Raw genomic sequence first — 15,899 nt, forward strand, 5'->3', positions numbered from 1 at the left:
TTCAGTAAAACCATATTTGATAGACATAAGTATCACCTACATGTTATTGATTAGAGATAATTTTATATTATTGTAATCAGTTCATTAATTCCTACGTAATCGATGAATAAAACTGAATTTGGAGAGCATGGAGCAGCACAAATTGTCTTCTTTGAATAGACTATCATCTTATATAAACACAATTGACACAAGGAAATTGACACTCTCACTTATGCTGATTATAGGAAAATTTGAATCACAGAGATTTGTTGAGAATTAGGAAAGAGGGAGCCTTTGAATGTTGTGGTGTTGTGTGCCCGGCTGACTCCCGACATGTCCATTGCAGGCGCACTCTACCAAACGAATTTGGCATTGCTGGTGGTTTTATATTCTGTTTGCACTTTCCCAAAAGTGTGTGGGCAAGATACCGATTTTAGGGAAAGCGCAACAACACGCCCATGGGCACACCTCCAGGCGCAAATAACGGAGTCAGAAAAATGAATAGCGGGTATAGTGGCCGGAAGATACCGTTTAGGGACAGTGCCAGCAGCGGGCGCGGGTAAGGCACTGGCAAGAATAGGGCCCTTGGTGATGACAGAAAAAAAGCTGTCCAAGTACAGAGACAACTCAGGTCCAGTTTAATACGCCTAGAGGGTTCAAGTGGTTAAGGCAGGGCTACTTGTCAACTAGTAGGCGTCTTATCCTATACCAGTGTCTACATTTCTCAGTGGAATAGCAGGGAGACCACCTCTAACTACTGGATATATGCTACAGATTAGTTAAATCTTTTATTCATTAAAATAAGTGCCAAGATTTCATGTTTAAGTCACATTCATATATTTCAGTTTGAGGCTACTCCCCTGTCATAGTGTATAATAAGATGTTATGGGAATACTGCCTGGCTGCATTCATGATTGAGGAGACATTGACATCTGTTACCTGATGTGTTAACAGCTAGGCTTCTTTTGAGACACCCGATTTAACAGCTTACGGACTCCTCTCCTCTTTCATCTAGCCAGTGAGCTTAAACATGTCAGTCACTATGTTCAGTAATGAGGTAGGATGCAATATCTCCCTGGAGGCTCGCAGCTCGCCTCAGGATGAAGGCAGCAACCTTCTCCTTCCCTCCTCACTCTCCTATGCCAAGGTTGTCTGCCAGGTCTCTGGCTCACACTTTTAAAGGAAGTAGGAATTAACTGTTGACAATCACAAGTAGCATGTTGGGACTGTGTGATAGGCTACACTTTGATCTATTGTTAATGTTAAACAACAGGATACTGTCTTTATCTTTGTGCGTGCATGCACAAGTCTTTTTGGAGGAAGCTCACAATAAAGTGCAGAAAGCAACATAAACCACATTTAATGCATTTTGGCAAACAGAAAAGGCATTACAGTGCAATGCCTAGCCAACTGTCTCACAGAACTATTTGTCTTTGGCTTGACTCCAAACTGCCATTTTATGGATGCAATCTTTTAATAACATAAGGATTCAAGCTTTTAATTAGTGAGTCATAAACCAAATCCTTCAATTGAAAACGAACGACAAATGTTCACCTTCTCTCTGCGTCATTCTTCATTATCTGCCTCTACTATGTTCTAATAAAAAGCACAATGAGACTAAAAGGGCGGCAATGGCTCAGGAGGTAGAGTGGCTAACTTGGAACCGGAAGGTTCCTACTAGCTCCTACTAGTTTCATGTGTAAGTGTCCTTGAGCAAGACACTGAACTGCTCGTGATGAGCAGGCAGGCACCCTGCGTGGCTGACTCCGACATCGATTGGTGAATGTGTGGTACATTGTAAAGGGCTTTGGGGCTTTGGGGAAGAATTTGGGTCAGGATCTGCTCGTTTATCAACAGGAGTGCACTGAGTACTCTAGCCGGAGCCCTCATCCAGTGTCATTTTGACTATGCTTGCTTACACCTCAATGTTAACTAAAAACAAAACTACAGACCTCTCAAAACAAACTGATAAGACTGCTGCTGCTAAACCTCCACGCCAGGACTCACCTAACCCAAGCTCACTTTGCTAGGCTGGGATGGCTCAAGGTGGAAGACTGTGTACACTACAGCAACTTGCAATGGGTCTGGTCTTTACAATCCTCAGAGGAACAGTGCAGTGCCCATGTACCTGTTAAACTAGTAGTTTGACAAGGTACATGCACCCACCCCACTTTTTTCAGTAAATATTATCAACCATTGCTTTTAGTGTTGTTGCTGATATGTAATGTATGTATTGTATGTCTTGATGATGAATTGAGTACAGCGGACCACAACGGAAACAAGCCCCCTGGGGCTCTTTGTGTTGCGTACTGTTTTTCAATAAAGTATTCAATCAAGCAGCTGGCGACTTCATGGGTATCCCACACGACCAACTGTAGTAACAGGGACTACATTATGACAGGGACTACATGTGAGTGGAAAACTGGGAATAAAAAAAATAAAAAATGTAAATAACAAAAACAAAATGTAGCTGCAAGCAGCGATAAACAGGGCCGAGGAATGAAAGGAAAAAAGCAATATGCAATAACAGCATTAACGTGGCATTGGGTGCTTAAAGTTAAATATTTGAAAAACGACACATTATTTCAAAGAAAAAGCATAGGTGTCCACAGTAAGCTGAATGTTTTAAAGTTTGAATGGAGTTTCTAATTGAAAGTATGTAGGAGTAGGGTGCTAATGTTTTGAGGAGCATATAGTCTATGAATAGTGAAGATATAACAGTGTGCTCACTGCTCTACATTGCTGCAAAGTTTCAAAAACATGTGAGTCTGCATGTATGTGTTAGGGGCAGATGAATAATGTTCATAAAACTGCAATATTCATTGGCTTCATTTTTTCACCACAATTTTGTCGGCATAGATCCAAAGTTCATGTTAAAACGTTTCGTGCAGATTACTCAAAAATCCCAGGAGGAGATTGATTTGAACTGTTTTTCATATAATAAAAAATGGTGGCAGATCTAAAGGTCAGAGGTCAAAAGTCAGATCCCGAAAGTTGTTAGGCATGAGGAGACGCATGTGTGTATTGAAGTTTCAAAGCTGTAGGACAAACAGGGCATGAGTTATACCTGTTCAAAGTTGGGATTTTTCAATTGAGTTCTAGTTCCAGTGCCTCCATCTCAGTGGTAAACCTTATAAAATCAATTTGCCTTTGAGTTGAAAAAACACTGGTGAGTGTAAAACTCTCCTCAAAGTCTCCAAAGAGCTATGTCTCTGATTATTATGCCCTCTGTTGGGGGTTTGAGTTCCCAAGGAGAGAAAGTAAGAGCACACATTTCACTGCTTTTCCCTCACTCATTAAAACGAGGTTCAACTTGACAGAACGTTTTTTTTAAGGGAATGAAGCACACATACAGTACAACTGCTAATTGTGCATGGATAAATATTAAATATGGCTTTGTTCAAGCAGTTTTCCTGTTCTTCAAATGCAATCTTTTAGGAGTGTGTGTGTGCATTCATGGCTTGGTGCCAGTAAGTGGAAAAAAGAAAGGCAAACTCTTCCTCGTCTGGCAATTAGTTTGGAATATAGAACCTTACTGTGAGTAGTAAGTAACAAGGGTTCTTCCTAAATCTGTTCATATAATTATTAGTCTTTCTTACCTATAACCCCTTTGTCTGTTATGGAAAGCACTGTGCTGCTGCAGAGTGCTTTCCATAACAACCACATCCCGTTTGGTAAAACATAATTAGGGTCTGTTGAATACCCCTAGGTGATGATGCACTCCAGGAGCAAATGGGTGCCAATTTAATATAGGTACAGTTGTTAAATGTATTCAGTCTGCTGCACTATGTCGCTGCAGAGCTCCAGGCAGTCATCGGGAGGCTGTTATCAATCACTGCTGGTCAAGATAAAATAAATAAATAAAATAAAATAGACTTAGAGTCTAATACTATTCATCTGCACTGGGACTGACTGACCCCCCCCCTGGATTCCTTGGATCATGACACAACTCCCCATATAAGCGTCATCCATTTGATACAGATTTTCCTACCATTTTGTGTTTTCTTCAAAACACAGTTTTCACCACTACTTCACACAAAATCGTTACACATTATCTCTGGAGTTAAGTGATGAAGAGTTCCATATTCCATTCCAAGTGGCTATGACCGACTTCAAAAGTTTGCGGATCCTGGGTAGGCAACCCGGCGTAGCTGACAGAGACCTGTGCTCCGAAGAGTGCACTTTTCTAGTCTAACTTTGTACCAAATTTGTACCAAAATGTATGTAAATTATAGGGCTCAGTATAAGTTCAAAAGCATATTCAGCTGGACGGGCTAACGCTACACAGGACGGACAGAGTGCTAGCCTCGGCTGGTAAGCTGAGGCGGTCTGGTGGTCTGGCTGTTTACGTTAACAACTTATGGTGTCAGGATGCCAGGGTGGTATCTACACACTGCTCACCACATATAGAGCTTATGACTGTTAAGTGCCGACCGTTCTACCTGCCACGGGAGCTGACGGCGGTCGTCATTGTCGCAGTCTATGTACCACCAGAGGCCAATGTGAAGGAAGCTATGAGCCAACTTTACAATGACATCAACGAGCAGCAGACGGCACTTCCCGACGCCTTTTTCGTGGTAGCAGGGGATTTCAACCAGGCAAGTCTCAAGTCTGTGTTACCAAAATTTTACCAGCATGTTGACTGTGCAACTAGGGGTAAAAACACATTAGATCATGTGTACACAAACATCAGAAATGCCTACAAAGCAGCCCCCCTCCCTAACATTGGCTCTTCTGATCACTCAGCTGTTATGCTCACGCCCATATATAGACCTAGGGTGAAACAAAGCAGAGCAGCACTTAAAGAGGTCAGAACGTGGCCACAGGAGGCAATTCCAGCACTGCAGGACTGTTTTGAAGATACACAGTGGGACATTTTTAAGGAGGCAGCAACATATGACAATGTCACCAACCTGGAGGAATACACAGAAACTGTCATTGGCTACATAAATAAATGTATTGATGATGTGACTGTGGTTAAGACCATTAGGAAGAGAGCCAATCAGAAACCTTGGCTGACCGGAGAGGTCTGTGCACTGTTGAGAGCCCGAAATGTGGCGTTTAAATCTGGGGACACTGCTGCATTCAGTCTGGCGAGACAAAATCTGACTAAGGGTATCCGGGAAGCGAAGCGGCTGTATGGGCAAAAGCTCAATGGCCACTTCACGGACACCAAGGACTCCAGGCGTTTGTGGCAGGGCTTCAAGACACTTTCGGACTATAAGCCCCCTCCCCAGCAGACAAAAAGACAAAAAGACCCCTCATTGCCGGACAGACTAAATGACTTTTATGCACGTTTTGAGGTTAATAACACCATTGAGGCACAGATGCCCCCACCACGCCCCAGTGAGCAGGTGCTACAGCTGTCAGCAGCTGGAGTAAAAAGGGCCTTCGCCAGCGTCAACCCACGCAAGGCGGCGGGACCAGACAACATTCCTGGGCGTGTGGTAAAGGAGTGTGCAGAGCAGTTAAAGGATGTTTTCTCAGTAATCTTTAATATCTCGCTCAGCCAGGCAGTTGTGCCCACTTGCCTCAAGAGCGCGACCATCGTTCCAGTGCCAAAAAAGTCAAATCCTGCCGGTTTAAATGACTTCCGACCTGTGGCATTTACACCTGTAGTGATGAAGTGTTTTGAGCGGCTTGTCTTACACATCAAGGGCAGCCTCCCTGCAAAACTCGATCCACTACAGTTTGCATATAGAGCCAATCGCTCCACAGACGACGCTGTCTCAACCATACTCCATCTCACGTTGTCGCATCTAGAGAAAGAGAACACCTACGCCAGGCTCCTCTTCATCGACTTCAGCTCAGCATTCAACACCATTATTCCACAACAGCTGGTGGAAAAGCTGCGGTCGCTGAATGTGGACTATGGCACCTGCACCTGGATCCTCAACTTCCTGTGTCAGAGGCAACAGAGAGTCAGGGTCGACAGCCAAACATCAAGGACAATCACAGTGAGCACAGGATCGCCCCAGGGCTGTGTCTTGAGCCCCCTGCTGTTCAGTCTGCTGACCTACGACTGCACTGCCAAATTTGGCAGTAATCACATCCTCAAGTTTGCTGATGACACAACCGTGGTGGGACTCATCAACAAGAACGATGAGTCTGCCTACCGGAAGGAGGTGGAACTATTAACATCTTGGTGCAGTTCACACAACCTCTCCCTGAATGTGGACAAAACAAAGGAGATGGTGGCCGACTTCAGGAGATCCAGGATCTGCCATCACCCACCGCTGACCATCGGTGGCGCCCCTGTGGCAAGGGTGAATAACATCAAATTCCTGGGGGTTCATCTGGCAGACGACCTGACCTCCACTACTAACACCACGGCCATCATCAAAAAGGCCCAGCAGAGGCTATACCCCCTCCGGAGGCTCAAAAAGGCAGGCCTTCCTACTCCTCTCCTCACCACCTTCTACAGAGGCACCATTGAGTCCATCCTGACCTACAGCTTCACCTCCTGGTTCGGCAGCTGCAAGGCAGAAGAAAAACATCGGCAGAACCGGGTGGTGAAGACAGCTGGGAGGATCATTGGTGCCTCTGTTCCCTCCTTGGTGGAGCTCTATGTTGAGCGCTGTACACGAAAAGCTACCAGCATTATAAGGGACCTCCATCACCCTTCCCATGGCCTGTTTGCCCTCCTACCCTCTGGGAAAAGGTATAGGAGCATCAAGGCTCGAACAAGCAGAATGCAAAATAGCTTCTTCCCAACTGCAGTAAGGACTGTTAATGAACTGCGCCCCCTGCCAATCCCCCCCCCCCAGGCCTACTGACCTAAAATGACGCGTTTGTGCTTAAGTGGACATGATGTGATATTGCACTTTTGAAATGCATAACAGCACTTTATTAAGATTATGCTGGATTATTGCACCATGGCACTTTACCTACCATACCTACTGACGTGCTGTGTTGGTATCTTTTTTTTCTAGATGAATTGCACGTCAACACATATTGGGTTTTTTAAATGTTTGTTTATGCTGTTTTTATGGTTGTATGCTGTTTTAGTCTGGGTCTTTTATGTTTTTAGATAGGCTTGATGTTTTATGTTTTTATGTTACACTGCTAGTGACTGGGGGGAACGATATTTCATTCTTGTATGTATGTAAGTACATGAAGAGAGTGACAAATAAAGATTCATTCATTCATTCATTCATTCATTCATTCATAAGCTAGAGTGACTCCTATCCTTTCTATTAAATCAGTAGTGGAAAACATATGGTTTCTAAAAGATCCCATGGAAATGGAATATATACAGTACTGGACAAATGCCGTGAGCAGAAGATATGGGAAATGGAAAAGAATAGAATGAGTAGGAAAACAACAGATGCATCATGTAACGTTGTGCGTAGGTGTCTGAAAAAGCAGTAAATGGCCATGGCCATCAACTGTATCAGTATGTCCTTACGCAGATGAGAGTGAATCATCAACACATGTGTTTACTGGGTCAAGCAGATAAATGTCGTAAAAACAGTTATCCTTGCGACTTAAGAGGCATCTGTCTCAGTTCTATAGTGTACATTCTGTAGCAGTCCATCTTCAAGTGTGCCAGAGTCAAACGTCTGTAATTGCAGGGAACAAGAAAGCATTGAGACATACATGTAAGCAGATTAATTGAGATGTAGGCTATACTGGTGCTTTCATAATACTGGTATGGCAAGTTAATGAACATTAAATGAAGAAAATTATCTCATGATGCTCAGCCTGTCAAGGCATGAAATACACAAATGTCACACTCATGTCACAAGTTTATCTAAATATAGGCTAATGGTCAATACTGACTGTTGACAGTTGGAGCCGTGTGGTTTCATCCTCAAAGTGCACTTGTTTGGTGTGGTGCCGGCGGCTTGGACGGGAGTTCGAACGAACACAATTAGCCATGTTCACAGGTGGCAAGCCGACAGGGGGGGGCTTTTTCTGTCTCTGCATTAGTCACTCTTACATGTTGGTCGGGCGGTTGTTCAGCAGGGAGAGGAACTGGGAGGGATATAGTGTTCTACAAATCAGCAACGTAAAATCAATAAATTGCTTACATACATAAAATTTGGTTAGACAAGATAAAATGCTAAATGGTAAATGAGGGAGGAGCATGAATGGAAGAAAGAGGAGCAATTCCAAGAGTACTCAACACTGGAACAACAGATCAGGTTGAAGAGGCGCATATTAACCATAACCAGAGGCATGGCCAGGGCTGGAAGCTCATCAATGACATCTCCGGCAGAACATTTCTCAGTCTGCCAAGATTCTGGCATTAAGGCCACAGGAACGTGTGGAAACTTGCTGGAATGGTTTGTGAGATTAGTTCCGGACACACAAACATTGTGTGTGCGTGTGTGCGTGTGTGCGTGTGTGTGTGTGTGTGTGTGTGTGTGTGTGTGTGTGTGTGACCAGCTCATCTCCGGCACCACCAGACAGATCAGCCCTAAACTTAGTATGCACGCTGCCAGTAGGCCAAGGAAGAACCTCCACCCCAAAAGTTTCCAATCGGCCTCATAGTAAACCTCAAAGCACCCCCCCAACCCCGCGCTGTGATTGGCCACCAGTGTACCCCCCTAACCCTGCACCGTGATTGGCCACCATGACTCTATTCAGGACTGTGATTGGCTAGAAACACATGACACATGTGCATAGCCCTACAAATACGCGTGCACACTTAAAAAAACACATCTGTGTTTTTTTTAAAGTGTATCACTTCCATCACTTTGATGACTGACCACTGTTAAATAACAACAGTGACATAGTGCTCCAATTTTACATGCTGTGATTGGCTAGTGAGACACAAATTAATCTAAAACCACTTTGATGTGACACTAGTATATTTAACTTAGATGCTGTCCATTTTGTGAGAACAGTAAGAAAGAACTCAAAGATCACTATGGCTGAAATGGAAACTTACTGCATTCACACCCATAGCCCAGTATTGTGATTAGCTAGCAAGACACCGCCCACTTCACACTGGGTGTGATTTTTATTAATCAACAACCCATTTTCTTCAATGACATTCTTTTTTTTGTCATTGTTTTGTTGGTGGTTTGTCATTGTTTTGTTGGTGGTTTGTCATTGTTTTGTTGGTTTACATGTGTATTTCTGTGAACTGGTCTGTGTTTAAGTTGTTCTAATGTTGGACTGTATACAGGGAAGTCAAAATGATGGGGGGTCCCCAGCAACTGTACTTCGGCTATGTGAAAATGGCTGATCTACAACATCACGACGCATTGTGAGCAGGTGGCTACAGGTGTGTAGCAGGCAGCACAACGCTGGTTGTTGTTACAATGCTGTAACAACAAACCATAACATAAGGTGCGGCAGCATAATTGAAAGGGAAGTTAGTTAGTTTGTAAGTTTATTTATGAACAAATCATTTTTACTCCTTCCTTGTGCGCCTCTTTCAAAGTGTCTTTTCTTTTTCAAAATCGATCAGACTGGCATCTCACTCTGTTTCCCTCCTGCCGTGAGTGCCGTCAGTCAGTGTCAAAACAGTGTTTTCTCTTTAGACTCTTTAGTTCCTGGAATGTGACTTGATGTTTTCGGCAGCTCGGCTTGCAATTGGCCAGTGGCATAATGGAATAGTCGACTGTAGTCTGGACTAAGGGGGGGGGCACATTGATGTTCATATAAAATAAGCGCCCTTGGTGAATTGTGACGCGTGATTTTTGAGGGGCATCAAAAGGAATGAAAAGCTGTTTATTTATATTTTAAAAATACAAATTTGAGGAGATCTCATGAGGCCCCCTGACTGTTGAGGCCCCAGGCGGCCGCCTAACCTTGCCTAATGGTAAGACTGCCCCTTGTTTCCCTTTACTTGGTATTTGATTTCTTCAATGTATGACATGGCCTTTCACTCTAATACTGCTTGGAATGATTTGTATTTGTTTGTATACCAGGAAAATGTTTTTAAAAAAATGTTTTGATTAAAGACTAAAAGGCTTAATACCCGGCGGCGAAGGGCCCAGCACTCACCACTTTCTAGTTATCTCTGACAGGTCGAAGGCAAGGGGAGATTATATTCTTTGCCTCTCTCTGTGTTAGTGTCTGTCCAAATCTAATCTCGCAAACCATTAGACAGATCAGTGCCAAATTTATTGTGGACACTGCCAGCAGGCCAAGAATCCCAATCCCTGAATATTCTTCAAATCCGAACAGCTATTTGTCTGAATATGCCAGAACTCAGAATCACAGAATATTTTTCGCATCATTGTGAATGTTCCTCCCATTTTCGGAAGTGTGACAGATCTCAGTTCCACCACCACCCCCGCCTCCATATTTAGACAAGACTGTCATCATTAATAAAGTCATCAATATGAGATTCTCAGGTGGAAATATGCACTCTGTTTACCCCTTTCTAGTATTCATGTTTTATTGCATCACTTGCAAAACTTAAAAGGCAGTTGCTACTGGTCAGTACACTGTCAGAAGGACTCAAAGAAACAAAGTCGACTCGTAACCGTTTGAAGACACTTTTTCTGTGAATTCAAATCCGCCATCTTTGAACTTCCGGTCCCAAGAAGAGACTGGAAACGACTGCTATTGGCCTTGGGTCTTAGCAAGGTCTTAACTCGGTAGAACCAGTAGAAGCCCTAGAAACATACCCTACTTTATCGTTAATTAAAACAATTAATGGGAGCATAATTCCTTAAATGCATATCATGGTAATTGAAAGAAGACTTTAAACTAGCGACTGAAAGCATAAAGTATTTATGACAATGTTTATTACAGTATTAAAATCAAGTGTAAAGTCCGGCCAAAAAGCCATTTGCTTGAATAGAGAGTTATTGCTTCTGCAACCAGCAGGGGGGAAATCATGGGGGAAATAGCTAAACTAGCGGCTATTCATATGAACTGTCACTTCCTACATGGCTTCAAAGTAAAAACCGGATTCTTCATCCCTGGTGGGGACACACTGGTGTCTTCACTATGACTGAAACGTTTGTCACAACTGTTAACAGTGGAAAGGTTTTTCTCTACCGTGGAGATGTTGGTGTTTCTTATGGTGATCTAAGCGAATTAAACTCTTGTCACAGTGTTTATTGTGGAAAGATTTTTCTCCTGTGTAGATACGCTGGTGTGTTGTCAGATTACTTAATACGCTGAAACTCTTGTCACATTACAGTGGAAAGTTTTTTCTCCAGTGTAGACACACAGGTGTCTGAGTACTTAAACCATTATAAACCACTGCGGACCCATTTTTATGGGTCTCGGGTAGGCTAAATATCCCCTTTTTTCGTTTATTTCCTTCTATAAAATCTATATTTTTTTCAAAGGAATTTCATAAATAAAAAAATAATAAAATCAAAGATATTCGATCTTTTTTTTTTTTTTTTGCAGTTTTTTCACTCGTTTGGGTCCCGGGGAGACGTCAAATTTCAGTTTTGGGTCTCGAGCTAAAACGTTTGGGAACCACTGACTTAAAGGGATATTTCACTTTAAAAAAAATGTTTTTATCGTCGACTCAGGCTTTTGTGTGCCCCCCAGACAGTTTTTAAGTTGCTTGATTCAGTATTTAGATAATTGATATTATTTTATTCATTTAATCAGACACGCCCCCTTCCTATACAAACCCATTACAACTTCAAACTCCAGTTGTAACACGTTAGATTAATCGAAAACACCCGTCCTTGGTTCTGGTGACTCATCCTGCCCTCCTAATACGTGAGTGGGCTGTGTTTTTTCGATACATTTTTTCATTTATTTTTTCATAAATGGAGTTTGAAGTTACAATGGGTTTGTATAGGAAGGGGGCGTGTCTGATAAAATGAATATCAAATATCTAAATACTGAATCAAGCAACTTAAAAACTGTCCGGGGTGCTCCAAAAAGCCTGAGTGGACGATAGAATGACCCAATTCTTTTTCAAAAGTGAAATATCCCTTTAAACGACTGAATCTCTTGTCACACTATTTACAGATGATTGTTTTCCTTCCGGAGTAAATCATTGCATGTGCCTTTACATGTCCTGACTGAGTTAAAGTCTTGGTAAACCTTTGATGAGTGTACAATATTGGTTCATCTGTGTCTTTTTTTCTGGCTGGTTATAGACAGAGATGGTGATTTGCTGATAGACTGTTGAGGGGATCTGTCCATTCCTCAGCATTTGGCTCTTGGCAGTTGATGTCTGCTTATGATCCTCAAATGTCTGTGTTTACAGGTTTCGTCTTATAGGACCACTCACTCTGACAATTTTTAAATACTGCCATTTAAAGCTGCCAGAACACTCGTGTCATCATGTGAGCCATGTCCTGAATATGCAAGCGCCCAAATATGGAGTTCCATGTCAATCGTGCCCAAATATGGAGGTACATGACATCAGACTGGCCTCCGAGTACTCTGATTGGCAAAATAGGTTAACCATATGTAACAGAGGTGAATCACTCTATTGAAAATACACCCCTTCGCTAATAGTGAGCCAGCAGTCTCTGAGTTGTGTTTAGAATAGATGATAACGATGAATGTTAGACTGACAGCGAGTCAACTCCAATGAAGAGACAAATAGATCAGACGTTGATTTTATAATTATTTATTGCATAAAAGCACTTTGGGATAAAGCCTGTTCTCAGTAAAACTTTTTCAGTATAAAAGACAATCCGGGTCACGGTCATTTATCCGTAGCAGCTAGATGTTGCACGTAGGGTCTTTGCTGCTACTGGTGAAGAAGTAACCATGCTAGGTGCTGGCTGGGGGAAGCGACCCTCAGGAGGAGACCGTCCTTTTGGCCCACCTGAGAAGAAGGGAAAAAAAGGAAAGACAACAACCACCCTAATTGAACCCTTTTGCATAGGTGGAGTGTCCTCCACAGAGGAAATGGACATGAAGGTGATTCAGTTCAAGAACAAGAAGCTGTGTGAGTGCTTGGAGCAGCGTCAGGCGATGGAGGACGAGCTGCGAGGGAAGATTGAGAAGCTGGAGAAAAGACAAGCCACTGATGACACAATACTGCTGATTGTCAACCGCTACTGGTCCCAGTTGGAAGAGAGCATTCGTGTACTGAGCCATCGCCTCAAGCCGGAACCTCCAGCAGCACCTGCTCCTGACCCTCCCTTAGGCCCTCCCCTGGACCCTGCCTCCATGGAGGTGGGAATGATCCCACCAGTACTACCAGTGGAGGCAGAGAACGAGGAGCAGCAGCCAGAGCAACAGGAGGACAATCAGCAGCAGGGGCATCAGTCCCCTGCTCCTCCTGACGGCTTGGTGGAGACGCCTGCACCCACAGAGCTGGCGGGGGAACCCACAACCAATGCTCTGCCACCTCCTCCCCTTAGTGAGAATGCCACGGCCTACCTGGCCACAGTGGACCGCAGCAGTGAGGAGGAGCTCAGTCTGCAGCTGCAGGATCGCATGCAGTTCAGCAAAGAGGCCATCGCCTGCCTGGTGTCTGCCTTAGACAGGCTGCACAGCTGCATTTATGAGCTCTGCAACCATGTTCAGGCTGCAGTGTGTGAGGATGACAGTCAATCTGACATCATCAGTCTGAACCGCACGCTGATGGAGGAAAATGGCCAACTGCAGGACCTCGCCTCCTTCCTGCAGGGGCGACACCACAAAATGTCTATGGAGTACAACGAGCTGGTGGATAAGGTTACCAGCTCAGAAACCAGGGTGTCTGAGATGGAGACGACTGTAGGGCACCTGCAATGGGACATAGAGAAGCTAAGCGAAAGGGAGCAAAAGCTCAACAAACATCTGGCTGAGACCCTAGAGCATGTGAAAACTGCATACAACCGTTTTGGCAGCTCAGGAGGCCTACCTGGTGGTCAGAAGATCACTCTCACTATTCAGACGTTTCAGAGTCTGAATGTTGAGTTGGAGCACAACCAGAAGCTGGCTAACAGCCGCATGGCGGAGCTAGAGAAGTTACAACTGGAGCTCCAAGAGGCTGTGAGGGAGAGGGAGAAACTGGAGATGGACCTGCGGAACATTCCTGAGGAGGTGGTGAAGGAGACTCCAGAGTTCAAGTGTCTCCAGTCCCAGTTCTCCCTGATGTTCAGCGAGTCTGTGGGGGTGAAGACACAGCTGGACAAGGCCCAGGCCCTGCTGCTCTCAGCCAAGAATGCCCACCTCCTACAGATCAAACATATGAAGAGTGACAAGCTATCCTTTCAGAGGAAGCTGAGGACTAAGGTCATCCAGCTGGAGGACACGCTGGGCCAGGTGTGCAAAGAGTACGAGATGCTGCACATCGAGTTTGAGCTGGACCTAGCAGCAAACGAACAGGCAGGACCCACCAGCAGAGAGGTGAAACACCTCATCAGCAGTCTGCAAAATTACAACCTGCACCTGAAGGGCAATGTGCAGCACTATAAGAGGAAGCTACGCGAGGCACAGATGGAGATTAACAAGCTGCGGTGCCAGAGCGGAGACACTGCTGCCATCCACATCCTGGAGGAGATGACGAGCGATAGCACTGAGGTGAGGAAAGAGGAGAACGAGGAGCAGGAGGATGAGGAGGAAAGGAGGAAGGAGCTGGAGAGGCAGCATGGAGAGGCCAAGAAGGAGCGAGAGAGCGAGAGAGAGAGGCAGCGCAGCGAGGAGCTGAAGTGGAAGGACTCCGACACATTGACGATGCTGAGTGCTGAGCTCAAGAAAGCCCAGGAATCCCAGAAGGAGATGAAGCCGTTGTTGGACATGTACGAGTCTGGCCCCAAAGGTAAGAGGGACAAAGTCCAGCTGATGGCAGCCAAACATAAGTCCAAAGCTGAGCTGAATGAACTGAGGGTACATGTGCGAGAGATGGAGGAGCGAGAGAAGAAGGAGAGCAAGAAGCTGGCCAATAAAGACATCCTGGGGAAGATCAGGGTGGCAGAAGAGACCATCGACCACCTCCAGAAGAAACTCACTGCCACCAAGCAGGAGCAGGGGGCCTTTATGAGCGAGCTGGATGTGACGGGCCAGGCATTTGAAGATATGCAGGAGCAGAACAGCCGTCTAATGTTGCAGCTCAGGGAAAAAGACGACATCAACTTCCAGCTGATGAGTGAGCTCAATAAGTCCAACCAGATCTTCAAGCAGCTGAAAGAGCAGAAGGAGGAGCTAGCTGAGCAGGTCATGACCTTCAAGACCCAGATAGACACACAGCTGCTGGTTGTACAGAAGCTAGAGGAGAAAAAGGGCATCCTCCAGAACTCACTGGCTGCTCAGGAAAATGAGCTGGGGGTCCGGACTCAAGCAGTGGAATCCAGCAAGAGAAAGGCGGTGGAAGCTGCCCAGCTGGCAGAGGAACTGAAGGTGCAACTGGAACACACCCAGACCAAGCTCAAGGAGATCCAGGTCTCTGTAGCTGAGAAACGCACCGACCGAGAAAGGGAGAGTGGAAATCTCAAGCGAGCGCAGGAGGTTTTATCCAGGCTGAGACGGAAGCTGGAGAAACAGAAGAACGTGGAGTTTTATCCAGACACTGATGAGATCCTGCATGAAGAGATCAACCAGTACAAGGCTAAGCTGCACTGTCCGTGCTGCAACACGCGAGACAAGGACACGGTTCTCACCAAGTGTTTCCATGTGTTTTGCTACGAGTGTCTGAAGACGCGCTATGGCACCCGGCAGAGGAAGTGCCCCATGTGCAACTGCGCCTTCGGAGCCAGCGATTTCCACCGCATCTACATCGCTTAATTTCCAGAGATACAGGAGAGGGGGAAAGAATAGTAGGTGGATAGAACCAAAGGAGAGGAAACTAGAAAAAGTGCTCCTCGGAGCACTTTTGAGGTATTTTGTTCAAAACGGAGCAGTCCTGCAAACTTACCCAATCTTAGCCAATCAGGATGAAATATAAAAAATCTGAAAGACCTGTTTCGTTTAATGGCTACAGAGATACTGTGTACCGATTTGCGTGATGTTTGGACAAAATCTGTAGAAGTACAGTACTGTCAAAAAATGAGTTTTGCAAAAATCTGCCTCCTGGTGGCACTATAACAGGCCCACGTGAAAGA

At 44.8% G+C, this 15,899-nt stretch overlaps 1 protein-coding gene across 1 annotated transcript; it reads left to right on the forward strand.

Annotated features, from left to right (window-relative positions):
- Positions 1-12,636: 12,636 nt before the first annotated feature.
- Positions 12,637-15,582, forward strand: LOC311041831 (E3 ubiquitin-protein ligase BRE1B-like; the record flags this gene model as incomplete). The annotated part of the gene is made up of 1 exon (XM_084052316.1): positions 12,637-15,582. The coding sequence occupies one exon, from the start codon at positions 12,637-12,639 to the stop codon at positions 15,580-15,582; it is 2,946 nt and encodes a 981-aa protein (XP_083908442.1).
- Between the last annotated feature and the right edge of the window lie 317 nt (positions 15,583-15,899).

The sequence above is a fragment of the Gymnoscopelus microlampas genome (assembly GCF_963454915.1).
Source record: "Gymnoscopelus microlampas genome assembly, chromosome: 3".
Taxonomy (NCBI): domain Eukaryota; kingdom Metazoa; phylum Chordata; class Actinopteri; order Myctophiformes; family Myctophidae; genus Gymnoscopelus; species Gymnoscopelus microlampas.